Source organism: Hetaerina americana, unplaced genomic scaffold, assembly GCF_022747635.1.
Source record: "Hetaerina americana unplaced genomic scaffold, ioHetAmer1.1.p SCAF_23, whole genome shotgun sequence".
Classification (NCBI taxonomy): Eukaryota; Metazoa; Arthropoda; class Insecta; order Odonata; family Calopterygidae; genus Hetaerina; species Hetaerina americana.
Window position 1 is genome coordinate 2225375 of NW_027286797.1, and position 26892 is coordinate 2252266.

Here is a 26892-nt window from a genome sequence, read left to right on the forward strand (position 1 = left end):
ATTTTAACCTTCCTCTTCTCCTGCCCCCCCCCCCCCCACTTCCTCCCCGTTAACGACCACCCCTTTCCCCTCCCCGTTCCTCCGATTCCCCGGATGGACTCGATGGACAACACCACTGATCCCCCGACGCATCGCAGGCGTCCTAAGGACATCATCCAGCCAGCAGAGCAACGACCCTCGCCACGGGACATCACTCGCGAGGCCCACCGGCAGATTGTTCCGGCCCTTCATTGCTGCGGGGCCCTCTACAGCTCAATGTCTTTATTTTATTACCTGTGCCAATCCGGCGGCCGTATTGTTAATTCTAAGTATGGCCCCCAAAAAACCCCCCACCCCATGGAATTCCCACTGTTCCCCCCCGCCTCTTTGACCCCTCCTTTCATCCCTTCCCCTCATGGAATTCCCCTGTCCCCTTTTTTCCCCTCCTTTTTCCCCCCCTTAAACCCCCCACCCCTTGTATGCAACTATATATGTGGAGAAGATACGCACTTGTGCTCACACCTGATGATGATGTGAAAACATCGAAACCGGTAGTGTTGAAATAAAATATCTAGTGGAAAATTGCAATACCTGTGGTTTTAATATGTTACGCTTCCACCATATCACGCCTGAGACCTCATCATTCGTACTTAAATAAATGTTTATGTAAATGATGGATGCAACATAGCATATTGTGAGAGAGTTATGTTTTTGCACACATTTGAAACCAAGGATGAGTCGAGACCACTGTCAAACTAAATATTCGGGAAATGCAATAAGATGGCATTTATAAAGAATTATTAAACAAAGAATTGCAGGTAAATGAGAGTGCAAATGTGAATATTCAAAATACCTATGGGCAATTAAAAAATGCTCTTAAGGATCCGCAGGAGGTAATTAAGTGCAAAAAGGTTAATGATAGACAATGACCTCATGGAAATGTAAATATTATGCAGAGTAGGAAAAGAATGAGGGATGATAAGTATATCTTTGTATAGAAACCTTAAGCCACAGGATAATTATGGAAGAGAAAGAAATAAATTTGTTCACACTTTGAGAAAGAAAATGGAAATATGTTTAAAGAAACTGGTGATATATATAGATACTAGTGATAAATGGATATGGGAATTTGTAACAATTCTTATCTCCCAAAAAGTGAAGGAACTGTAATTTTTTCATTGTATGATCAAATTATATGATAAATTTGGGCAGAGAGAACTTTGTAGTGGAATACATAATGTGAACTACATGAAATGAGTTGTAGAACCATTGTAAGCTTTCTCCCAATGTAATTGTAGTAATTTTAGGGTGATGTTGATTCCAGTTTAATATAACCATGGTCAGAACAGATTGATTGCCTATCTGTTGGACCTGCTGGATTTGGAAAAAAATCAGCCAACTCAAGTAAATGGCATGTACTGGATAGGGAACTGGATGGTTCATTTGAATTCTCTCACATTTTTGGATTTGAGTCCTTTGAAAAGATCTTCATTTCAAATCAAGGGAATGTGAGTTGCTCTATTTAGCCTTGGCAAGAATAGTGTATGGATATGGGTTATTATTTCTTCCACTTCCTGTATTATTAATTTAAAAACAAATCAAAATTTGAAAGAATAAATATGAAGATAGAATGTCCACTGGGCTAACCCTACATTTCTAAGTTAGAAAACTTTAATAGCTATTAATTTTGGTGCCTGATGTGAACAAAGGTCTGCAGCCTATGATTAAAAGTTTTATCCTTGAAGTTGATGATCATTCCATATTTTTACTTAAAAAGTTTTGCATCTAGGCATTGTGAAACATTATCATTGCATATAAATTCAACACAAAGATGCTTCACTAATGAGGCATTGTATACATTTCTTAGCTGAAGTAATTCATTATATGAGATATTGATTATTATGGAGATTATTGGCAAAAGAAGAAAAAAGCTTGTGTAATTTTGGATGATTTGAAGGTGTACAGACAATATGATCACTCCATGTATTCATGAAAAGAAGACTGGAGAATACTTTGCAGCTGATTTTGCTCTGCTACCGCCCATTTTTAATGAAATATTATTTTTGATCAGTAAAATGAATGATAAGCAGAGACTCGGAAGTCATAATTTACGATGTCGGACTACGAAAAAGATTCTTGGAAGATGGATTGGCAAATTTTTTTGCTTGGTTCAAAAATCAAGGCAGAGTGATTATATTGTACCATCCTTTAAACATTCATTTATTTAGACTGCAGATTTTTTTTTAAATGATGCATTGAGGTGTCATAAAATCAAAATTACAAATGCAACTAGCCCTAAAAATGGATGATGCTGAAGTTTTGTGCCTATAGCCGTCCATCGCCACAGGGCGAACTCAGCTCTGGGTCGAGTGATGTTTGACGTGGCGATGAGTGGGAGGATGATGGCGACATGCGCAGAAGGGCCTGGCCTCAAGCCTGCCTGGAGCTGCCATCGGTGCAGATCCTGGTAGTAGTAGCAACTTTGTTACTGTAGCAAAATATTACTGACTATACGAGAGGTTTATGATCAATAGTATAAAACCTTTGAGAAACAATAATCAATTATTCTGGAAAGTAATGACCCAATTATGGAAGACCAAAGTTTGTGAATGAAAAATTTAAAATTACCCTTAATAAAGCTCTCTTAACCTCTTGTAAATTTAGCTCATAATTTTTATTTTGACTCTTTAATAAGTTACTTTTCCTTGTCATGATCTGTTAGCCTCCCATTCGTAATTCTAAGAAGCATCTTGGTACATATAATGGCAAAATCATGAGCTGGCCAACAGTAAAATGAGTCTTTTAGTGTACTTAATAGCAAATCATGCATGTACATCGTGCATGGATAATCTCTTGAAATGCTCGTAATAAAAGTAAAAAAACATACTCTGGTGCGGTTAAGAATTATAAAATATGCCATTTGAAATTGAAATTAATAGTTACGGTTTGTTTTAGTTCATTGAATGTAACTTTACATCAAAACCAAAAGGTAATACTGCTAATTGATTAAAATGATGTAAGAAATATATCATTGGATTCGGGTTGAACTTGAAATATAAGTTGGTAGAATAGGAATGGGCGTCTGAAATTTGAATGCAGATAAGGATTCAGATTCAATCAAATTTTGGATTTGACCAAACCCTATCAAAAATCAATTATCTTCTTCCAACGTGAGCCCCCTTATTCACAATTTATTATGTTTTGAATAGAATGATGTTGCTTGGTAGAAAATTGCATGGCAGAATATTACCTTCTTGTATGTAATTATTTTTCTTCTAATGATCAATTAACTCAAACAACTTTGCTTATAAACAGTTATTCAGTCCTCAACTTTGGTTAACAAACTGGGAGCCACTGCTGTAGACATAGAGAAAGTGATAAATTGGCACATACCTTTCAGACTTAAATGTCCATTATGAGGTAACTAGTTAGTGGCCTTGGTTGGTTGATATGCTGCCAAACATACATGGCTCATTATTAGAGCCGTGAGGCTTAAAATTAATTTGGATGTAATGAATAAAGGAGCATTGACCTAAACTTATGATGAGCTTTTTGTCTGCAGCTTCTAGCCAGGGGAGGATGTGCCTCTCAGCTAGCCAACGCCTGACCTCAAACCTTCCACTTGTATGGAATTGATTCATCTCAGGACCTACTGGGATGCCACTAGACTCTGCCAGGGAAAGGTTGTCTGACTTACTTCCAATGGTTGCCCTGATTCCTTGAATCCTGTGGAGATGTGTAATCCAATGTTTTTTTATTATTTGGTTCAGTGCTTGCTTGCATAACTTAACCAGATGTGACTTGCATTTTAAGAGCTGCTTGGCAAGTAGAGTGAATTTAGATTGGCCAATTTCTACTGACACTTAGGTGATAAATCCTTGAAAGGTGCTCAATGATTTTTTTCAGATCTATCTAAAAAGGTTGGTTAGGTTCAGAGCTGTTTTGCATTATTTTTATCTCGATTTTCAAGATAACTGCTATTGAAAATAATAGCTACTGGGAAAGGTTGTGAACTATCAAAAAATAATCTTGCTGGAAATGTCTCAACAGCAAATATTTCAAGTAAATAAGTCCAGAATGGAGAAAATTTATAGATTGAAAATACAACATGGAAAAATTTGAATACAAATATGCATCTCCCATTTGCGGGTTCGAATCCATCATCAATTGCATTATCAAGCTGTATTTCTTTCCAATTTATATGATAGGTTTTATAGGAATAGGCTAGAGGCATTGTAGGCATTGGCATTAGTTGTCATGCTGCCTATTTGGAGATTAGTTAGATATCCATTGGATCCTGGTCTGATTTGTTGCTGAATTAATTTTGTATAATGAATCTGTCCCTTAAATCCTTGGATCCTCCATGGTTTACTCACTGTAAAAAATGCATGAAGTTTCCACGTAAAGTGGTTCATGTACATGCTCTTAAATGGTTTTTTATCATGAGCGTTACTTATAACAAAATTAAAAAGTTGAAACTAGTTTGAATTTCAAGAGTACTAAGCAGAGGTACACTAGAAATATGATTTCTTTATCTGGTTGGCCCCTCTGGTAATTTTGTCTTCTCTTTTTGTTTTTCTTCCTGACTTTTAGTCCATTTTCAGATTTCATTATCAGTCACTGATATCAATAATGTGACCTAGTGGTCAAGTAATGACTTAGAAAGTGATCTGGTGAGTATGAAATCTTGCAGATACTGTGAATGCCTTCAAAATCACTATTTTGTTCCCTTGCTGTAATTTTCAGAGACTCCTTTAGTGTTCTATTTGTAGGAACTGTATTGGAGTTTGCAATTTAGATCATTTTGCCCTCTGAAGACACATTCTTCAAATTTTTGACTAGATCTTACTTTTTCTTGTCATGCCTTCATCATTTCACTAAGGCCTTCAAAATCCTGGTTTAAGAGTGTTTTTCAATGCACACTTATTACACAATACATGCTTTTTTCAGTAAACTCGTGATTACACGTGCTAATGAATGCCTGATGAAATGTGGATAATTGATTAAAGAAGCAAGTGACTGCAGTTAGGGAAAAAAGGAACTCTCCTTTTTCTTTCTTTGTGATTAATTAGAGTTTTTTACTATTGGAAAGCACAGTTTTTCATCCATTTTTATAAGGATAGACTTATAATTTTACTAGAACACTAAACTATCATCTAGTGAATGGGAGAACATGTTGTCTGAGAGCTTACCCATAGTCCATGCTTCAAATATGTAGGTCACAATTGGTCTAATCAGTGTTTTATAGAGAATAATTTTCTGGTCCCTTGGTAGAAGCGTTGATTTCAGTAACTTAATGTTAGCGAAGTAAGCTGTATTCTGAGCCACAATCTTTTTATTAATCTCCTCTTGTCATAATATTTTCGCTATTTAGAGCAGTGCTAAGGTAACTGAAACATCTTAAACCTTCAAAAGTGTATACTCTAAATGGTCAGGCTTAAGTTCATGTAAGTTTTGATGTTGCTGTATCCCTGTGAAATGTCATGCACAAAACAATATTCTCCACAAAAAGTATGTTCTCTCTTTCATTTGGTGGAATTTCTAAAGTGTGTTGTTCAAATGCTATATTTTGACTTCTTCTCGTGTATTCCAATGGAGATTTTTGTATACTTTGTTTTTCCTTCATTGGTTTTGAGTGCTATAATTTGAATCTCCCTGAGGGAATCTTTAATCCTTGCCACCAATGCAATATCGTCAGCATTAGCATAAGCATGGGCAGACTTGTACATCATTGCACCTTCTAATCTCAGTTCCTTCATTGTTTCATGCAGTGTCAAATTGAATAATACTGCAGAATGAGAATCCCCTTGTTGCATACTAGTAGTTGCCTCAAAAGCTCTGCTGGTCTTTCCTCCACCAAAGGCTCTTGTCTGGGATCCTTTCATAGTATCTTCTACCAGTTTAATTAGTTTCTCTATTACTCCTGGCCCCTCTATGGGATTCAACATCTTTTTCCTATTAATGCTATCAAATGCTTGCCGGAAGTCTATAGACAGCATATGTAGGTCTGTATTTTATTCATAACATTTCTCCATAGACTGTCTAATTACAGCTGTTGTACCTCTTTCTCATGTAAAGCTACATTGATACTCTCCTAGAGATTCATGAAGATGAATGGTCTGTGCATATGTACTAGATCTACAATAGCACAAAAACTGCCACTTGAATACAAAAGAAAATTATGAGGCACCAACTCATGACATCACACTAACAGGAAAAATGAAACCACCATCATTTTCTGGCGTTTGTGATAGAAAAGTTCTGGCGGCAATTCAAAAGTTAGATTATCATAATGTCCTTTTGAAAATGTCAGATTAGCAATGCGTAACATGGGAGTGAACCTTGTGCTGGAGGAAAGTGTCAAACCCAGTGAAAATAACTGCAGAAACAATTTAAGCTCTAGTGATGCATTTCTGGAATTCTATGGTGAATGAACATGGATGTGCGTGTAGCTGATAATTTTTTAATGTATTTGTTCAATATTCTCAGTAGAAAGTTTTAAGGTTAAAGTAGTTTGATCCTAATCTGTCTGCTGCTAATAATTTTTAAAATTCTGACCTGAAAATTCACAATGCATCTGATGTGCTGGTGCATCTTATGGGTTGGAAATATGGCATGCTCATTCTCTTCTCTACTATGCTTGAGAAGACTTTGCAAATTACGTTTAAGAATGTGATCCCCCTGCAGTTTATCTCCCTTCTTTTAAATAGGACAGATATGTCCCATCCCCCATTCAACTGGAATTTCCTCTCTCTCCCACATTTTGCATACCAATTGGTGCAGGGCCCTGGTTGACTCGTTCCCTCCATACTTAAGCAGTTCGCTTATGATTTGACCCTCTCCTGTGCCTCTCCCATTGCCCTATTGCTTCAGTGCTAGCTATACCCCCTCTTGAGATGGTTTATTGACTTCTGGGTGTACATTCTTATACAGTGGTCCCTTGCTCTTCTCATGTCCTTCATTCACATTTGTCAGTTCTGTGAAATACTCTGCCAACCTTCCCAGAACCTCTTCCTTCTCCGAAATGAACTTTCCAATCTTATCCTTGCATGCACTTGTCGTTGGCTGAAACTCCTTTGTCATTCATTTTGTTTCCTAGTATAACTTCCTATTTTCATTTTAGGTTCATACTTTATAGTTTTCATTTGGCTCCTTAAATATTCTTTATTTATCCTTCAATGTTCCGTAATTTTCACGTATCCCATGGGTTTCTTTTGGGTCCCTAAATACATTCTACATTTGCAATTCTCTCCCTAAAAAGAAACTTTGCTAAGTAGTGATCTGAGTCTCAGCTTCGGGCATGGGTTGACCTTATATCAATGATTGAGGATGGACTCCTAATAACCATCACCAATTGTTGCGGACACCAAAGCATGGGCGATTTGATTGACCACTCCTGTGCCTGGTGTTCTCTAGGTTCCTATCTGTTCGAGGCCTATCCAAAAACTATCTATCCATGCAATATATTGAGAAAATAACCTACCAAGACCTTATTCCCTTTTGAATCACTCCCCTTGGGACCTCACATGCATGTTCCAGCATGTCTCCCACTTTTCAAAACAATCAGTAAAGTCCATTTTTGGGATGTTCATCGGCTCTCTCATTGCATTCTCTATTATCTCATCAACCGAGTGTTGGGAAGATGGCTTTTATTTTGGGTTCATAACTGTAGACCCATGACTCATCTCCAATAATCACCTCATTTGAAAACCTGTTTCATTGTTTGTGGCTTGGAGCAAGTTCCCTTTCAACTTCAGCACAAAATTCTAGACATTTTCGAGATGAAAGGGAATGCAGAGAGGCAGCTAACGACCATTCTGAAAAAGGACTTAGCTGATTGTTTTGAAAAGTGGGAGAGATCCTGGGATAAGTGTGTAAGGCCCCAAGAGGATTATTTTGAAGGGGACTGAGGCCTCATCGTCCTTTTTGTGTTTTTGGCTTAAGTGAGAAATATGAATTAACAAGGGGTAAAAAACATTTGTCACAAAAATTGATTGGTTCGTATGAAATATGATGCTGAAGAAGGGTGGTTTTAACAGGTTTTATGCTTTTTAATTAATAAAACTGAAGTTATCCATGCCTATGCTAAAGTTTAAATAACAGTATTTCTTTTTGATGTAAATTTTGGTTAGTGAGTTACCTGTTATATTACTATGACAGTGCAGTCTACATTATTGAATTCAGCATGAGCATATGCCAAAGGTATTAATTGGCAAGTTTTTTATACTACTAAATGGAGTCAAGGATTTGCTCTGATCTTGCTCCAAGGAAAATGACGGATTGAAATTGATGAGGTATACGCAAGTTAATTTCATATTGAGTAAACTTTTTTTGAGTTCACTGAAGGATTCAATGAGACATTCTGACAGACACCTTTATAATAATCCCTTGTGACTATTCTCTTTGGGAAAACAATTGGTGTAAATGTGTGAAAAACAAATTTGTAAAAATAAGTTGCACTTTTTTCATTCAAGTAGATGTGTGTGCCATTGGTAAGAATTGAGGTAGTGAACCGATGGCCAACATTGTGAATTAAGTTAGCTGATAGCAGAATAATTCAATTTCTGGTTTTGTCTTTGTAACTACCGGATCTTAAACATTTCATTGGGTACACTGTGCAGTGAGGTCTGAGTAGTAAATTTCTCTAGTGAGACCTGAGTAGTATTTTAATATAGATGAATTGATTCAGAAAATTGCTTTGGCATGCATTTAATATGCGAGTTTGCGTGTAAATGAAGAAAATGTAGTTCTTTACGAACTGTCCTGCTCTGCGCTGTTATTTATTTAGTTCTTTATCTGGAACTCTTTTGTGCACCTTCTGCTTTGAGAACCTTTCTTTTGAAAAATGGCTCTGCATGTGGCGAAATTGGTGCACAAAATGCTCTCAACTGTTTTCTATAAGGCACATAATTTGCTAGAAACATTCAAGTATCATCCTGTTTTTCATCAGATTTGACTTATTTCTTAACTGCTATTATGATCTCTTAATTTTTTTGTGTATTTCATATGATAATGATGAAACTTGGTGTCCAACTAGTGTTAAAAGAACACTGAAGTTATTCAGGCCATTGAAATGCAATTGTTAGAAGTGTATCTTACATTGTTGTGATTTCCAGCAAAATAGATATTTTTCAATGGTAAGTGTCTCAGCTTTTTAAGTATCAGAGTATAGGATTTGTTAAAGAATATAGCTGGAAAACATGTCACAAATTTTTGAATGGTAATCTTGGCTCATAACAATAAATCAATCTCGGTGTAGAAAGTTATTTGAATGGAATGAATTTGATGTATGTACTTCATATAGGGTAGCAAAATTCTAATGAATCATTCTATTAATTAAAAGTTCTTATTATTATTAGAAAATGATGTGGTAGTTCAGATGGAGATGGCACAAGCATATTGGGTGATTGATCAAATGTTTTTCTGAATGAAAAGGAACGGCATAGTTACTTTTCTTCTCACTTTGATACCAACTGGTATGCAAATGCAGCCCTGGAATCAATGATGAATGGATTGAAGTATGTCAGTTGATGCTGATTTGACTTTGTCTTTATATTCAGCATTTTTTGAAGTGTGACTTTCGATATCATGTGCTTGTCATTTTTTCTTCTAATTGAGGGGATGGAATATTATGGAGTGCATTGTGCGTGCAAATTGTTTCACCAGTAGTGTTGCTAGAGGAATAGCAAGGTTGAATACTCAACAGTGGAAAAAAGGAAAAATGAACTCCTATGCTGCGAGTCTTCCAGTGAAGTGAGGCTAAACTTGGATTGAACATCTTATCTTCAGCGTTAGATACGATGAAGAAGCAACTGGTTGGATGACAGCCAATATCTACTTGTTATTTTGACTGAATGGAAATAAATGTGTTAGTTAGATACAGATGAATCTGATTTTGATACAAAATGATTACTAGCTTAGAAAATTCAAAATTTTATTTTTATGAACTCAACATGTTGGTGAATATTGGAGTGATGTTCTATTTTGCTTTTTCCTTTGGTTACTCAAGGAATAGTTGCAGAGAGCTGTTGTATTAGAGCCTGCTATTAGTTTATGACCTTAGCAGCTGCATATTTGCCATTGTGGTCTTATTCATCTTATGAAAAATTGTTAAGTCATTGCATTACTATAAAAATCCATTTTTTTGAATGGAAACTGTTTTCAATATGATTTTGTGAGAAATGTTACCCACTGGAAGAAAAACAGTGAATCAAATCCCTCTTTTTCTTTTATTAATTTTTGTTTCAGTGCTGTTATTTTTTATTCACCTTTTTGAAATGCATTTTATCTTCCAGTCCATAAGACATACTTTTTTTACTCCGCTATTTGCTCTAAATTCAGCCTGCATCTTTAGTGACTAATGCTGTGTATGCACATTAAGTTTTAGCACATGGTATTCTACCTGCTCTGAGTTGCACATACTATGTGTGTAAATTATCCAACAATTTTCATGACTGACAAATTTCATATTTTTTCATTAATCATTGAATGAATATTTTGGTCATGGGCCTTAAATATTGTGTGGAGGTTATCAATTCATAATATTTTTTCATTTTATGTTATTAGCTATTATCTTCATGAATCCAGAAATTATGCCTTAAATTTATCTCTTAATCACATGTGCTATACTCAGACAATGAATCATGAAATAATGGGCCTTTGGACTGCAAGTTGTATTTGCTTGTAATTTATTTCTTGTGTCAAGTGGCAGGTAACTTTTTTATACCAATTCTTAGAAAATTAATGCATCATGTCAATGTTTTTCTAAACTTAAATGTGGAGTAAAATTTCAATGGAGTTTTACTCAATTATTTTATAATGAGTGTTTTAACTTTGTGTAAGACTTGAGATAGGAAAAATCTTCAAACTGGTGGTTTTTGGAGGTTCATTACTCAATATTCTATTTGATACTTATGATTTTATGAGGTGAATTTTAATGGTACACAGGGAATTTGATCTCTCTTATTAGTTATATTTCTATATAATGGTAACAATATTGTATATATGATTTTAAAGTACCAGAGTCAGCCATTGCATTTTCTCTTCTGACTTTAGAAGTTACTGATCATGCAGCTGAAACATTATTTTATCTCTTTTATAATGAAAGTATCACATTTTGATCAAAACATGCCATTTCAGCTGGACATAATTAGTCTTTTGTGAGAATTGCGCATATTGGCATGTTAATATAATCACTCTTTTTATATTGGTGCTGCTAGAATTGGAGCCTTAGCTAGATGGTGAGTTAAACAAGCACTGCTATTTTTAGTTTTTACCCAAAGTTTTAGCACCCACATGATTTTCAGGTTGTCATGTTCTCGCATTTGGCATGCTCTCTTCCAGTCATTATGTCTTATATCTGAAAATGTGTGGTGAATTTGTGAATGTGTTATGTCCACACTTAGCTATGTGGTGCTATAAATAGGCCTAATATTCAGGCCTATTTATTTGTTCATTTAATAAATGTTTATCATATGCACTTTAGGTGGCTTGCCAACCATTCAATCTTCCTTATTCATTTTTGCAAAAGAAACACTTGGTTTTTCCTCATAAAATTTAATCACGACCTTTATGTGGAAAAACCAAGTGTTTCTTTTGCAAATATGTATCGTTTCTACAAAGTGACGCCTGAAGTTATCTCCTTCCTTATTCATATCAACTAACGCTCATGCTTAGGAAAACTTTGTCAAACGTAATTCTCAGGATGTGTGGTGATGTTAATTTTAATGTGATTCTTCAGTCATCCTTGACTCAGCTGGGCAGGAAAATTCTCAAAGTTGTTTTGAATTGAATATTCTGCAGGTGTCATATGTATTATAAAACGAAGTGTCTGGCCATATTATGTACTTCTGTTTGAAGGAAATTGGGAGAAATATTGTATGATTCTTATTAAAAAACTGAGTGAAGAACACAATGTGGTACTATTAAGGCATGTCAGTATTGTTCTTGGACCTCAGCCAATTTGGGTGCAATTTTTATGAGTAATTATTTTGTATGCAGGCCATAGTATTAATTTTTTTGTTTTGCAATTCAAATGGGACCTAAAAGTCTTTGGTAGGATTTCATACTTCTGGTATAGTGATATTCTTCATATTTTGATGCATGTTTTAGTTTGTGAAAAATTGTATAATTTTCTTGAAATGAAGAAATGGTAATAAATCTAAATACTATGTACCAGAATATACCTGGTTGGAAGATTTCAGCGGATACATATGTAATGTTTTCATTGTGCTTGTGTATTTGTGGCATGTTTTAAATAGTGTGATCAGTATAAGAAAGCAGAGGAAGCTGGGAGAAGTCATGGAATTAGAAGGTTTGGGCATGGAATATTTGAGAGAATTTGTGAATTTGTCTTATTTTCTTTAATTTTGTGATCATTGGACAAAATTCATATTTAGTGGCCTCCATGATTTGGTTTGTTCTCTCTGTAGTCATGGGGCTTCTGTACAAGTCGGCATTTTCTTATGTTAACTGTAGTTACTTTCTGCACAGTTCATTGTGTGTGTTTAAGTTGCTTCAAAATTGTAATGTTGGTGATTTAAACTAAGATTTTCTTTTGTAAAATGAGGGGAAAACAAAAGAAGGCATTTTTTCTCTTGCTACAAATATTTATTTAGAAAGAAGGGTAGTTGACTCAGTTGGACCATCATTTATCAGAGTGCTGTTTTTATGGAATGGCCCTTGAGAATTGATTACACTCCTCCCAAAATGTGATATGTTCGGAAGAACAATGTGTTGGAGCCATCAAGAGTGGTCAATGAGTCTGTGTCATGCATAAAAAAATCAAATTGATTGATAACTGTGTAGTTTTTCAGTTGTTAATTTGTGTTTGAGCCAGGGTTTTGACATTACACTCATTTCCACAGCACAACCCATGGTCAGAATTGCCTTTGTGGTGCTGATGGAAGCAAATGATAACTCATCATCGAGGTGTTTACAGATCTATGACTGTAGGTTCTCAAATTCAAAATTTCGAACATCCTAATGATGATAATGTTGATGCAACAGGGGCTTTTTATTTTGTGTTGTATGAATCACATTTTATTCCATAGTGCTTGCTAATGAGAGTAATATTGGTGTCTATCACTGCCTTTAAGATGACCGAGAAGAAAAATATCTCTATAAATACAATCAACTGTCATTATATTTTGTCATGAAACTCATTTGAAGGGTTAAATTTTATACAAAAAAATCCATTACTAGATGACATAAAGTTATGATGGGGTTAGAATATACAACTTCTGGGGAGAATGATGATTTTATTCAGATACCAGGCCAATAGTATCGACTTTTGAAAATAAGTGTTGTGGGTTCCTAATTCCAGCAGCCATTAATAAGAGTCAAATCCTCCAGAGTCTATGACTTCTACAGGGACAGAGGAAAGCTGGCTTATTATTCATCTCCTCAGCTAAGCTCATGTGTTGTTGCTTATGAATTACGATGGACACTCACCATAAAGGCTGCGTGCATTTCACGGGCTGAATGCATGTTGAATCATATAAAATTCTGTTAATGGTATTTTAATGGTGCAATTGCCTAATTTTCATATCTTCATAAAGAGATTATCTTAAGGAGATGTAGCAACTTGATTTTAGGTTTTTACTCTAATGGCTGAGGTCTAATAGAATAATACAACAACTTTGATAATACATGGTATGATTTTCATGCCTGAGTTGGAATTAAACATCTGGCATTGGTGGGTGAGTATGTTGTTCCCTGAGATATCCCGGTGATCTTACTGAGATGACATGAAAATATCACCTTATGAAGTCATTGTGTTGTTATTTGGCTGAAACATGCTTTGGATGGATTGGTGTACCAGATGGTATTTCATGCTGCTCAGTGTTATCCATGAGGTACATAGCCTTGAAGAAATTCTAAATTATTTAAATTTCTTTTATAGGAGACCACACTGTAACAAAGGCCACGGTGACCATCCATTGTATGTGAATGTTAACATGATGAATGGTGCTATCCAAACTTCATGGATTGATTCTCTTCAGGCAGCTTTTGCTGGGGTTCAGGTATTTTTTAAAATTAATGATGCAATATGAACTGGGAATGTTGAAGAGAAATATTAGCGATAGTGTAGTTCATTATAGCCAAAACATTTAATGTGTTCAGCTCGTTTTTTAATAAAAGAGGCCCAACCTTGACTTAAGCTTACCTTGGAAAAATAATGAATTGAGATTTTGTGGTACTGAAATGATGGTTATGAACTTGTGTGTGATTATTTAAAGAATTAGAAAGGTTCTGGCTTAAGTTTGTTAATTTGGCAGCTGAGACCCGTAATGAGTAATGTTATTATAATTATGAATCAGTTATAATAATACTAGCCCAAGACTGAACATATAATTCATTTGGTAAAGATTTTTGATGTTATCGGTGCTTGTCACAGTGTTTGGTTGTCCAAACGCTCATCACCAGCCAAGCTGGTGTGCCCATATTTGAGTTCAGATGCCCAGAATTTCATCGTCTCAAATGATATTACCGAGTTCCCATCCAGATCGTCTTTGATTTTTGTAGGCTTATTTTCTGTCAAAAGTGAATATTAAATGACATCTGCATATTCAATTTTTTCCATTTTCACTAAAAATCTGTCACAACGACCCACTCAAACGATTGTCAAACAACGACTGAGTGACCAAAATTGCTAAAAATGTTGAGTACCCCTCCACACATGCGAAACATTTCCCAACTTTTGTCGAAGAGTGCTGCCATGTTCATACTTTAGGTGGGAAAGTTTTCTGATAACCCGGGTACGAACAATCATGACTGCAGGCATGTCAGTTTTCTAAATGTTCATTAAAGATTATTTTTAAGGTTAAATTTCAGAGGTTCTATGAGTGCAACTTTGATTTATCAGGTTAAAATTGTTTGCTTGTAGTGGGTAACAAGATCAATTGTCCTGTTAATAGTTGTGCAGTCATATAAGGCCCATCTAACATGCAAATGCTACAACAAATTCATCCATTCCACATGGAATATAATGAAGTGGTAGTAGTTATTAGCAGAGGTGACTTACAGCTGAGGTCATTTGCGCCACTAGGGATGGATGGGAATGGAGGAAGGGTGAAGAGAAACCTAGCATCCGTATTAGCCTACTGTTGACAAAAGGCACCAAGGGGTCCGCAGTGTAACATTCCACCCTAAAGATGATGTACTCAAAGTGCCCTCTTCCAAGCACCTCAGTTAGGGATAGGGATACCACTGAAAAATTCTGCTGTCTCCAGGTTTCTAACCCAAATCCTGTGGATGGGAGGTCAGTACACTAGCTACCAGACCATCCCGATTCATGGAATACGTTGAATCATCTGTGTTGTTAGGGATTCCTGGTAAGGGTTGTCCAGGTGAGTTTTGGGTATGGAGGCTCCTTTTCTCAACATATTGCTCAAGCATTTCAGAGCCCTTAGCATGTGCTAAATGATTCAAGCAGTTTTTCTAGTTTGACCAAATAACTCTGCCAATTGGTTATGTCTTTGTAATGTCTCTCTGTCCCATTAGAACTGTTCTTTATGATAGTCTTTTTGCTCAGAGGCGAATGATTACCGAGTGCACTCGGTAATTACTGAGCATTTAATTCTTCTTCAAATATCAGTTCTCTATCAGTGTGAAGGCCAATCCAAGACCCAAGTTGTGTGGGCTGTTCGATAATTACTTAGGAAAAAATCAGAAAATAAATGTGGGTAGATGTTTTTTCAATACAATGTACTTCTAGCTCAATGCACTTTTCTCATTGTTTCTCCAACTACCAAAAGCTGTCCAAAAAGTATGAATTTTGTTAACATCCTCAAAATAGGCATATGTGCTGGCAAAGACCTGGTCCAATGTGAATGGCTATCTGTAGAGCCAATTTTGTTCTAGTTGGGAAAAAAATAAAGTCATTGGGGGCCAAATCTGGTGGATGTTATATTAGTAATTTGAAAAATAACTCATTATTTTTTGCCATCGAAACTGCTCAGGTGTGCACCCATGCATTGTCTTGAAGGAAGAGAATATTTTCTTTGACAAATGTGAATGATAATTCTTGATTTCTTTGCTGAAGTCCTGTAATAATGACAAAATACTTTCCATTTGTCATTTGTCCTTTGTTTCAACTTTTCCTTAATAGTAGTAGTAGTTGAGGGGAGGTGACCAACAGCCGAGGTCATTTGAGCCACCAGGGATGGATGGGAAAGGAGGAAGGGTAGAGAGAAACTCAGCATTGGCATTTGCCTCCTCCTAACAAAAGGCACCAAGGAGTACGTCGTTGAACGTCCCGTCCAACCTGATTCTTTGTCTCTGGAGTGTAGTAGTGTATCCATGTTTCATCCACAGTTGTGTCGATGCAGAAACTCATTAGGATTGTGACAGAAAAGTGTCGAACCATCCTCTGAATTGGCCAAATGATTACATTTATTCTCCACTGAGAGCAAACACTGCACCCTTGCAGGAGAGGTTTTTTCGCCCAAATCTTTTTATGCAAAAATGGACTTCATATAAACACTGTACCTTGTGATATGCCTGTGGCTTCTGTTATTTTCTAGCTTTGATTTGTTGATCACTCAATACCATATTGTGGATTTTTGTCAATCATTTCAGAGGAAGTCATTTTCACTTGGTGTCTCAAATGATATTCTTGTTTTTAATCTATTTAAATGATCTCCCAGTAAATATTAATTCTCAGATAAGACTTTTTGCAGGCGACTGTATTATCTACCGGAAAGTCAAAAATGACAGAGACCGCGACATACTACAAAGGGACATTAATAAAATGGCGGATTGGATGACAAATAATGGGATGGATATTAATGTTAGCAAATGCAAATCCATCACTTTTAGGAACAAGGTGAATGGAAACAATAGGGAATATAAATTCTCAGAAAATGTCATTCCCAGAAGTGATACTTGCAAATACATAGGTGTATATTTAACTAAGAACTTAACGTGGGGGCTAAATGTGGAGTTCATCTTTAAGAAAGCTTTCAAAACTCTTCATCGGGTGATGAGAAATCTCAAAGGGAGCGTTAGAGCAACCAAGGAGAAGGCATATCAGACCCTGGTAAGACCAATTTTAGAATACGCTTCTCTTGTATGGGACCCTCATGAAGAAGGTCATATCAAAAAACTGGAAAAGGTGCAAAGAAAGGCTGCCCGATATGTACTGGTGAAGCATAGGAGGATGGAGAGTGTGTCTGCCATGCTAGAAACGCTGGGCTGGGAACCTCTACAAACTAGAAGGAAAGTAAGCAGACCTTGTGGAATGTTCTGCATTCTGAAGGGGGAGAAAGCTTGGGCAGATCTTAGGAAAGAGGCGGGGAACCCAAATTTTATGGGGAGAAATGACCACAAATTTAAGGTAAAATGCCGGGCACAGAGAACAAATAAAAAAAATTTTCTTTTCTAAATGAAACAATTGTTGATTGGAACACCTTGCCTGCAAAACTATTTGAGCCCTTTCCTTGTGTGCCACCTGACACTGTCTATCAGCACATGTGTATTTTTAATAGTAATAATAATAATAATATTCCTTATTTGAAGATGTAAGGCCATGTTTAAACTAATTCCAGTTGTAAACAGTTGCATACACAGGAGCAGATTGCAATGAACTGCGTACGCCCAACTTGGCTTTGAGCTCTATGTTAAGCCTTTAAAATAGGAGTGTTTAAATACCATACAAAGCTCATATTTTTATATTTCTAAATAAAAGTTTGATCCTGCATTTGGCTATGAAAATTTAACCACATAATGGATATAGCTGAAACTTTGACAGCAGTGTAGCAAGAGATGTGGCTTATTAAATTTAGACCTTTGCCAGAACTACAAGTGCCATTTCTTGCATTTTCTTAGGACTTGTTGAAGGACCCACATAGTGAAGTTATTCTTTTTAACTTGGGCTCCTTAATTTCTAAATCCCTGCGTTTTATATCTTATCTGAGGGCAGGAACACTGTTTGGTTCTGTATATGTTATAATTTTTATTATATTTTCAGGTTTTGTATGGTGATATTGAAGAAGCAATTTGCACCCATGCCCTATATTTTTCTATATGGAAACGTTACGGTGTTCTTCCTGAGAGATTTAATTGGCAGAAAATATCAGCTGATGTGACATTTTACCCTCTTCGTCCTGAACTGGTTGAATCAACATATTTATTATATCAGGTTTGTGGAAAATGTGTGTAAGTGAACCAACTTTTAAATATAAAGGGGAAACTTCAAAAAAGAGGCTCACTTATTTTTATACTGGCGCAATTGACAAGTTTATCAGGTCCTGTAAAATTTCATATTGTTCCCACATATGCAGAACCTCATATTTACATGATTTCATTTTCAGTTTTCTTCCTTGTTTCATCATTATGTATCGGAGGAAAACAATGTATATACTGAAACAGTTACTTATGGTACATAATTCTTCATTAGAAAATTTTTTTTAGTTCATTTTGTGCATATTCCCTTAAAAAATATGGTTGGGAGCGGTAATGTAAACCTTTTTGGGGAATAATTTAAATGCCGCAGGGTAGCACTCTTACAAGGACCATGGTGTTGGAAATTTGAGCTATTTGAAGCTCGAAATCTCAGCCTGCACGACTAGGAGTTGGCTGTGTAATTTATAGATTGGAAGAACCCTTGTGGGAGATGATTCATTTCCCACATAAGTTGAAATTATGACGAATGAAAATGACTTCTGACCCAAACATGGTGAAGGTAGAAATATGCAAGAACTGTTGACAGACCACTGGGATCATTTGCATTGCTTCACCACCACAGAAATAGCAGTGATAGGCTCCTGAATAATAAAGAGTATTGAAATTTGCTTTATCGTATCAAAGCCCTTCTGAATCAAGTATAATTTTGTTTTCATTACAAAATTTTGCATTTAGACAACAGATTGCACTAGTTGAATGGTGAGGTAGGCTCTCATGTGTTAAGTTTTCCTCTAATACTCTGGAACATAAATTTACTCCTGCTTGATGATGGAAAGACAAGGCATATTGCCTTTCAAAAATATATTTAATGACAGCTAGATATTCCATTTTTTCCATTTTCACAAAAACCCTCAAAATGGTTCACTCAAACCATTTTCAAACAACAGCTGAGTGTCTAAATGATAGTAATAATAGTTAACATACATGTTCCAAGGTATACGGCATGTCAATGATCATAACATAAAATAATGTGCATACAAAACATAGTTACATGCTCAGAAATTCATCAATGGAGTAGAATAAATGTAACATAAAAACTCCCTCACTTTAAATTTAAAAGTGGACATTTTTTCAATACTCTTGATAGCCTGAGGAAGGTTATTATACAATGCGAGTCCCATGTTCTGGGGAAAAACTGGACTTGAAAGTTCTTATGAAGTTCACACGTAGATGACTACAGGTCCTAGTATAATGGTTGTGAATGCTATTGTTAGTGGCATATGATGAAATATGGCGTTTAGCATAAACAATAGCACTTAGCATATGCACCCAGGGAAGAGGGAGAATACAAAGTTTTTTGAAGAGAGGGCGACATGGAGCTCTGAGGGGTGCATTGCACATTAGTCTTAGTATCCTCATTTGGATTTTAAATTCAACATGAGCACAGGGCAATGGGCCCCAAAAAAGAATACTAAAAATTACATGGGTGTAAAACTCACCATAATATATTGAACTAAGTTCTTCATTATTGACAGTTAGCGTGATAGAATGTACCAAATAGCACGCTGAACAGAGTTTTCTGCGTAAAGTAGAAATATGGCTCTCCCAGTTGAGACTACTATCCAGGGTAACACCCAGGAAGGAGGCATTATCACTCCGTGGAATAATCACATCGGCAGAAGACACTGAAATATCTGTAAGAGGCTTATTTTTGTTTACAAAGTATATTAAATTTGTTTTATCCTTATTAATATGAAGAAAATTACGATCACACCACTCTCGCAAAAGGTGTACAATATTGTTAGCACTTGATACCTGGCCGTTGATTGAAGAGGCAGACATCAAGACATTTGTGTCTGGTGACTGATAATTATGACTGATATTCATGTTGATTTGTCAAAATTATTTGTAATGTACCTTAAAGTAATGGAAAGGTCTTCAATTACTTAAATGTATGGCATTATTTAATAATTAATGAAGAGAGCATTGATAATATTTTCTTTTATTAGGCTACCAAGAATCCATTTTATTTGCATGTCGGAGTGGAAATACTCGAGAGTCTCAATAAATTTGCAAAGGCCAAGTGTGGTTATGCAACTGTACATAGTGTGCTGGATAAAACATTGGAAGATAGAATGGAAAGCTTTTTCCTGAGTGAGACGTGCAAGTATTTATATCTGGTAAGTGTAATTTTTTTATAATTAATTTTTATATGATTATTAATTTACAATAAGCCCTGTAAAAGTCTTTGAAGCAGTAATAAAAAATTGCTGCACACATGCTTAATTCCATTATGTGACTTTTCCGCCGACCCCGGTGGCGGCGGGGTAACGTCCTCGTCTGCCATTCCAAGGGTCGCGGGTTCGATTCCCGCCTGGGTGAGTTTCCCTCTATCTAGGGCTTGGGTGTTTGTAAATGTGACATTATTATCGTTGTTAATAGTTCGATGTAAAGGCCAAAATGTGCTGTTTTTGGACTTGTACTGAATAAATAAATAAATAAATAAATAAATAAATAAATAAATAAATAAATAAATAAATAAATAAATAAATAAATAAATAAATAAATAAAATAAAATACTGTGAATGCTATAAATAATATTTTTGAGCGCAAGAGTAAGTGGTCCTCCAGAAATAATCCCTGGATGTACAGAATTAATGCCTCTTAATGGTAGCAACTTAATGCAATAATTTGTATGATGATTAAAATTGAAAATGCAGTGAAATGATAGTGTATTGATTGTAGTAGTATTAGGCTCAACTGTGAGGAAGTTCTTGAAAGAAATGAATGATATGTATTCCTCCACTAATAAATTATGTAGCTGTGACCAGTTTCAGCGAGAAGGCATCATGGAAACTAGAATGCCCAAAATAAAATTTCACTGAAAGAATAGAGAGTTTTTCATATCTATAGAGTTTAGTGTTGGGGAAATTTGACCAAATTGACAATGTGTAAGGATTTCAATATCACCAGGAAAAACCTGAATGTTTCTGGGAACTTCCAACCATTCATCATGTTAATTAAAACCTCTAATCTAGGCAATATGCTTCCTTATGTTATGTTAAGGAAAATATTTGTGATAATACACCTTAGGAAGATTAGCAGAAATTCAGAGGATTGATTTCTCTTTATGATAAGGTGAAAATAATGATTGAACGTCTTGGGGCAGAATAGTGTTGACCTGATTATTGTGCCTAAATAATATCTTCATGTATCTTAATACGTGATTTTCATTTCAATGGAAATGAGTGGAGAGCAGTTTTGATTTTATAAAGTTATCATGTTAGTCTTTTTCCTTATTTAGAAAATTATTTGATACCTCTCTAATGGAGGACATGTTTTTACCCTCAAATGCTTTCCTTCTAGCTGTTTGACAAGGACAATTATGTGAACAAGCACTTCAGCAAGTTTGTCTTCACTACCGAGGGGCATATTTTCCCCATCAACTCGAAATTCAGGACAAAATCATGGGACAACCCCTCAACGCCATTGGTACCAAAAGACCATGTTCTGTCCATTCTTGATGCCCGCCCCCTAAATTCAACCATGGCAAGTGTGAGTATTTAGGCTTAAAGACATATAACAGAATCTGTACTTGCGTGATAGTGTAAATCCACTGTAAACTCCCAAGGAATCTAGTGTGCATTATCTAGGCTGTGTGCATTGCCAATTGATTTTGTGTGTCCACAGTGATGGTGTAGTGGAGTGCAATGGGATGGGTTGTTTACCCACAAACAAGAAGGGCTGTGCATACTTGGGCATATTTGTTCAAGCATGGATGTATGTGCTTTGTTTCTGACGTTGTTCTTGAAGTGTGTGAGGATGGTGTGGAGTTCCTTTTACCACGTACATTAGGCATCAGCAAGATGAGTTTCCATTCCCACGCCCAAAAACTGGGATTGAGGGTAGGCCACGTCCCCTCATCATCATTGTTCACTCCACTCGGTCGGATGGATGCCACACGCAATTATCTGTGGCTGCTGAAGAGAGAGAACTTCATTCCTTCAGACAGATTTTCAATACTTTCATCAACCAGTAATGCAAAGAAAGTTGATGAAAAAAATTACCTATGAATATCTTGTATTTCACTGCTAGTGTGTCAAACAAAAGCTAGCTGGTGGAATTCCTGTTTTCAAAGATATTTTGGCAAAAGAAGTGAAGTTTTCCATGATTTTTTCAAGATCAAGGGAGAGTAGCATTTTTATTTTCCCTGCTAATTTCAGTTATTTTTATGGCCATCAGTTTTACTGTACATATTGCATTGACTTAATAATTTCTGATATGCTGTGAGATGTTTAGTGGTGACTTAAAATGCTAAATTTTCCACCATGCAACAAATAGCGTTCACTAATATACAAGGGCACCTAATATACAATAACCCCAAGTGATAGATGCAGGATTAATCTAAAACTGATGTTGGTAACCTTGTACTTACCTTCTTGAATGCAATGTTGATTAAATTCTGCTCTATTCTGTCCCCCTTAATTCTTAAGTATGTTTAATTTTGGTGTGTAATTTTCTATTTCAATTGTACATTACAGTGTGATGCTGTTGATGCTGAGAGATCATACTTCCTTCCTCTCAAGAGTCATTATTTAATGCAGATTAGCGATATTTTGGGAGTTGATGAATATTAGCTCTTTCTGTGATAAATTTTTTTAAAGGCAATTATGAACACTAATTGCTCAAGTAGCTTTGACAAGGATTCCCTAATTGCCTTAGCATATGAGACTGGAAAACCGGACTCCAGATTTTATCTGCATTTATTGTTGATATTTTTGCATTGTTATTTTCAACATGAAGAAATTGAAGTAATTATTGGGATACCTGAGAGTGATAAGCTTGAATACAACTTTAATTTTTTGTAATGTAAAAGAAAATCTCTAATGAATTCACACATGCATTTTATTTTTGTCATTTGTAAGTTGAAAACAATTCCAAAGTAAGGTTTGGCGATTGAGGAAGCTATTATTTAAATTGTACTTTGCATAATCCTTCCCTCACGGCAAATCTTTTGATGCATTTACTCAGCAAATTTTGTGTACCTACTTTTTGGCATCATACCCTGATGTCTGAAATAATACGAGACAGATTTTTTTAACCAAATTAATGCAGGAATATATGAGATTTGTGGGTTTGTTCTCTCAAGTGTTTGTAAAGTGCAGAGAACAAGGTCCTTCTATGAAAAATTTTGTGAAGCATAATTTTTGTTGTGGTTGTGAATTGTGTGAAGGAAAAATTGATAATGTTGAGTCATAAGTTTTGGACTTGGAGGTGTGGCTCTTCTGCCTGTGAATGCTGAGGGCCACAAAAGTGTCTCCTTTGATCGAGTCATACCAGCTCTTCAGATTTTTCCACAAATCCTTCGCATCCTCTTTGGACCTGGTTTAACTGTTCATGGATTGGTTGCAAAAACTTGTGTGTGGCCTAGTGATATTGGAGTAAAATCTTATTCATTGAATTCTATGGTTTTCAGCTCAACTTGATTGAACATGATGAAAAGTGAGTGATAATAACTTTGTAAGTTCCACTGTTTGTTATTTCAAAAACGATGGTTTCGTGGAATAGTTGATAGCATCAGGTCTTTCTGAAATCAGGTCATCAGACCTGGTGATGTCGACTATTCGACATGACGGGTTGTTTTTTAAATAAAAATCAGTGGAACTTACAAAGTTAATATTATTCACTTTTCATCTTAACCATTTCCTATTGCCAGTTTAATCAATCAAACGAGTATATGGCCTTCCCATACATTCATTTTATGTGCAATTCGTGTGAAAGTTGGAGAGTCACAGTGGCTCCTCTTTGAGTGTTAAATGCTGTCCAACCTCCCCAGTGTTTAAGTTTAATATCCTCCTCCTCATTGCCTTCTCTCCAGAAGTTGATTACTATAGATTTGTCAGGTTTTATTCTCATCCCTGATGCTGCACCAGCATGAAAATTTGAATAAATCATGGGGAAATATGATTAAATACTAGTCTTGTATGATTTTCTACATTTTACTTTGTTTAATGTAACTATAATGATATTTTTTAATATGTGATAGATATGTTATTGTTGGAATGAAGTCAGCCCTTAATTTCCCTTGTGATACTTGGTGTTCAATTGTCATACATTATCAGTTGCCAAGCCCCCCCCTAACCTTTTAATATGAAGTGAAACCTTGTTATTGTAAACCAGGAATCATCATTTTTCTGCCTAGAACTAAATTTTTTAAATCCACTTCAATTCCTGTATTATTGTTGCAATATTATCCTTTTTCTATTTTTTCATAGTTTCCACAGTCAATATTAATGAAAATAAAGAAAATGGACATGCCTTTCCTGGCAAGTTTTCACCAAGAATGCAATCTTGTTACTCATTCCAATCAGTATTGTAAAATTGTAATGATTATATTTTCACAAATCTGTTTTTTCGATTTAAAGTTCTTATGGTATCATTACAAGGGTGATTTTTATTCAGTCTGTGTATAAAAGACCGCCTAATTTTCAGAATAAACAATTAAATTTGAAAAAGTCTCCTTTGAGGCATATATTACTCAATCTGCTCCAGTTTGTTGATCCCTTCCAATTAATGTGAACTCAGAAAAGTGGGTATTTGATTCTGCAATCATCACACTTTGCTTGGTTTCAGGTTTGTAGTGATGTATTCATGTTTTATCCACAGTAAGGAAATGATGCCTAAATTCCTGTAGATTTTACTGAACCAGCCAGAAATCAGAACAAATCCAGGTTTTTGTTTTTAGTCAACTGTGAGCAATTGCAACGCTCATTTTGCGTATAGAATTTGGGCACCCAAGTGTTGATGTCACACATTATTTACCCATTTACTTGAGGTGCCTATGGAATTTATCATTAATTAATTCATGAAATAATCTCATGCACCTTCACTCTTCAATGGATGCATTACCTCATCATGAATTTTGTCAACGATTTCCAGAGTGGTGAACTTCATAGGGCTCCCAAAATGCTCATTGACACTTGTACTCACATGTTCACTCCAACAAATTTGCAACCTCTTGAAAACTATTTCATTTGATTCACCTTAATGTTCCAGTATCATGTTTCCTGTTAGCCTCCTGAGGAGCCTTTCATATGATATTTGATGAGCGTATTGGCTAGCCTTCTTTTGGGTGCAACACAACTTGATGTAAGCGAGTGGCAAACAGTGTAATTGACCAGTATGGCTGAAACTTCGTGTGTGTTCCTTAGGTTATGCTACCTACTGAATATAATATTGATACACTATTACTATGGTACCATTTCTCTGATTGTTTATGGTCAATGAGGATCTACTTAGGATTTCAACATTTCACTTAAAATCTCATAGAGTTAAATGGAAGAAGGGACCTTATAGTCTCAATTTTGCCTGAATGAAGACGTATATCCATCCATATATCATTTTTATCCCCCTAGAATAACAATCTGCCAGAATTAGGTATGGTTGCCTTGCAAACTGAAAGAATGTCACATGGTACCTTTTATATGGGAGTTGTGGGATTTCATGAAGCAGCAAAAGTTGCTTTGATTCATTGGTTTGACTTTGTTGCATATTTCGTATTTCTAAAGAATTCCTGTGACCTGACATACCAAACCAGTAAAATAGTTGGCTGCCTTTAGTTTGGGGTGTCTTGATGTCATGGTGACTCTCATGCCATAACATAAAAGACATGAATGCAATGCTTTTGCCACTACAGCCATATGATTTAAGGAAAGTGGACTATCTTTAAGTTTAAAGTTCCCCCTTAGTTTTTAAAGTGAAAAGATGCAGTTAAAATTTTGGCTGGCCGTCCCTTCTTGCAGCAGAGACTTACTAACTTTAGAAAATTACTGAAGTATTCTGCATTGTCGGGTTTCACTGCGTTGTTGTTTGATTCAGACAACAGTTTCGCCGAAGTTGCATTCGGCGTCTTCAGGTCGAAGATGACGGACTCGGAATTTTGCCACCCTTATATAGGTGGTCCCGTCTAGTGGCTGCTCGCTGATTGGTCCGTTCCCGGAGAACTCTCTTCCACGTGTTGTGGAGGTGGTAGCCTTCATCTCTGTTAATGTTCTCCGGGTTTATTGCGATCTCAATTGCTTCTCTAATTAATCGTGGGTAGTATCTACTCTCCTTGGCTATTATGTTTGCTTTGTGGAATGAGATCTCGTGACCGGGTTCACTCCATTGGTTTTCCGAAATGGCCGACTGGTGAAACTGCTTATTTGTTGTTGCCCGGAGGTGTTCCTTTATCCGAACTTTCAATGAGCGGCATGTTTCCCCGATGTAGGCTTTCCCACATGAACAGGGTACTTGGTAGACCCCTTCGTATAGGTCTTTCGGAATTTGGTCCTTCGGTCCAGGGAGAGCGTCCGCTATTTTCTTGGTGCAGTTAAATCTTGTCACCACGTCATGTTTTTTTAGGACTCGGGCTATCTTCTCGGATGTTCCGGATACGTAGGGAATAGGAGCGTATGCGTTTGGGTCCGGTTCCGTCTGCTTGATGGACTTGTCCCAATCCCGTCTTCGCCTTTCTTCCCTGGCGGTCCTTTTAAGGACCATATCGTTCCGATAGCCATTTTGCTGCAATGCTTTCAGGAGATGTTTCTTTTCCGTTGGCAAAGAATCGGCGTCAGAAATTTCACAGGCTCGGTGAACTAGTGTGTCCACCAAAGAAGTCTTCTGGAGCGGGTGGTGGTGAGAGGCTGCGTTAAGATAGCGGTCAGTGTGCGTCATCTTCCTGTAGACAGCTTGTCACAGCTTCCCATCACTCCTTGTGACTAACACGTCCAAGAAAGGTAGTTGGTT

General features: G+C 36.2%; 1 protein-coding gene across 2 annotated transcripts in view; it reads left to right on the forward strand.

Moving 5' to 3' along the window:
* The window catches only part of LOC139689412 (ER degradation-enhancing alpha-mannosidase-like protein 1), a 56570-nt gene extending 31990 nt beyond the window's left edge, over positions 1-24580 (forward strand). Inside the window, exons 6-11 of one of the 2 annotated variants that reach the window (XM_071586514.1) lie at positions 11199-11219; positions 13883-14003; positions 17951-18121; positions 20115-20285; positions 21472-21660; positions 22647-24580. In XM_071586514.1, coding sequence (XP_071442615.1) covers positions 11199-11219; positions 13883-14003; positions 17951-18121; positions 20115-20285; positions 21472-21660; positions 22647-22742 — 769 coding nt within the window. In that variant the 3' untranslated portion in view covers positions 22743-24580. The remainder of the gene's footprint in view (positions 1-11198; positions 11220-13882; positions 14004-17950; positions 18122-20114; positions 20286-21471; positions 21661-22646) is intronic. The other variant, XM_071586515.1, reaches the window with a different exon arrangement.
* The last annotated feature ends 2312 nt before the right edge of the window (positions 24581-26892 follow it).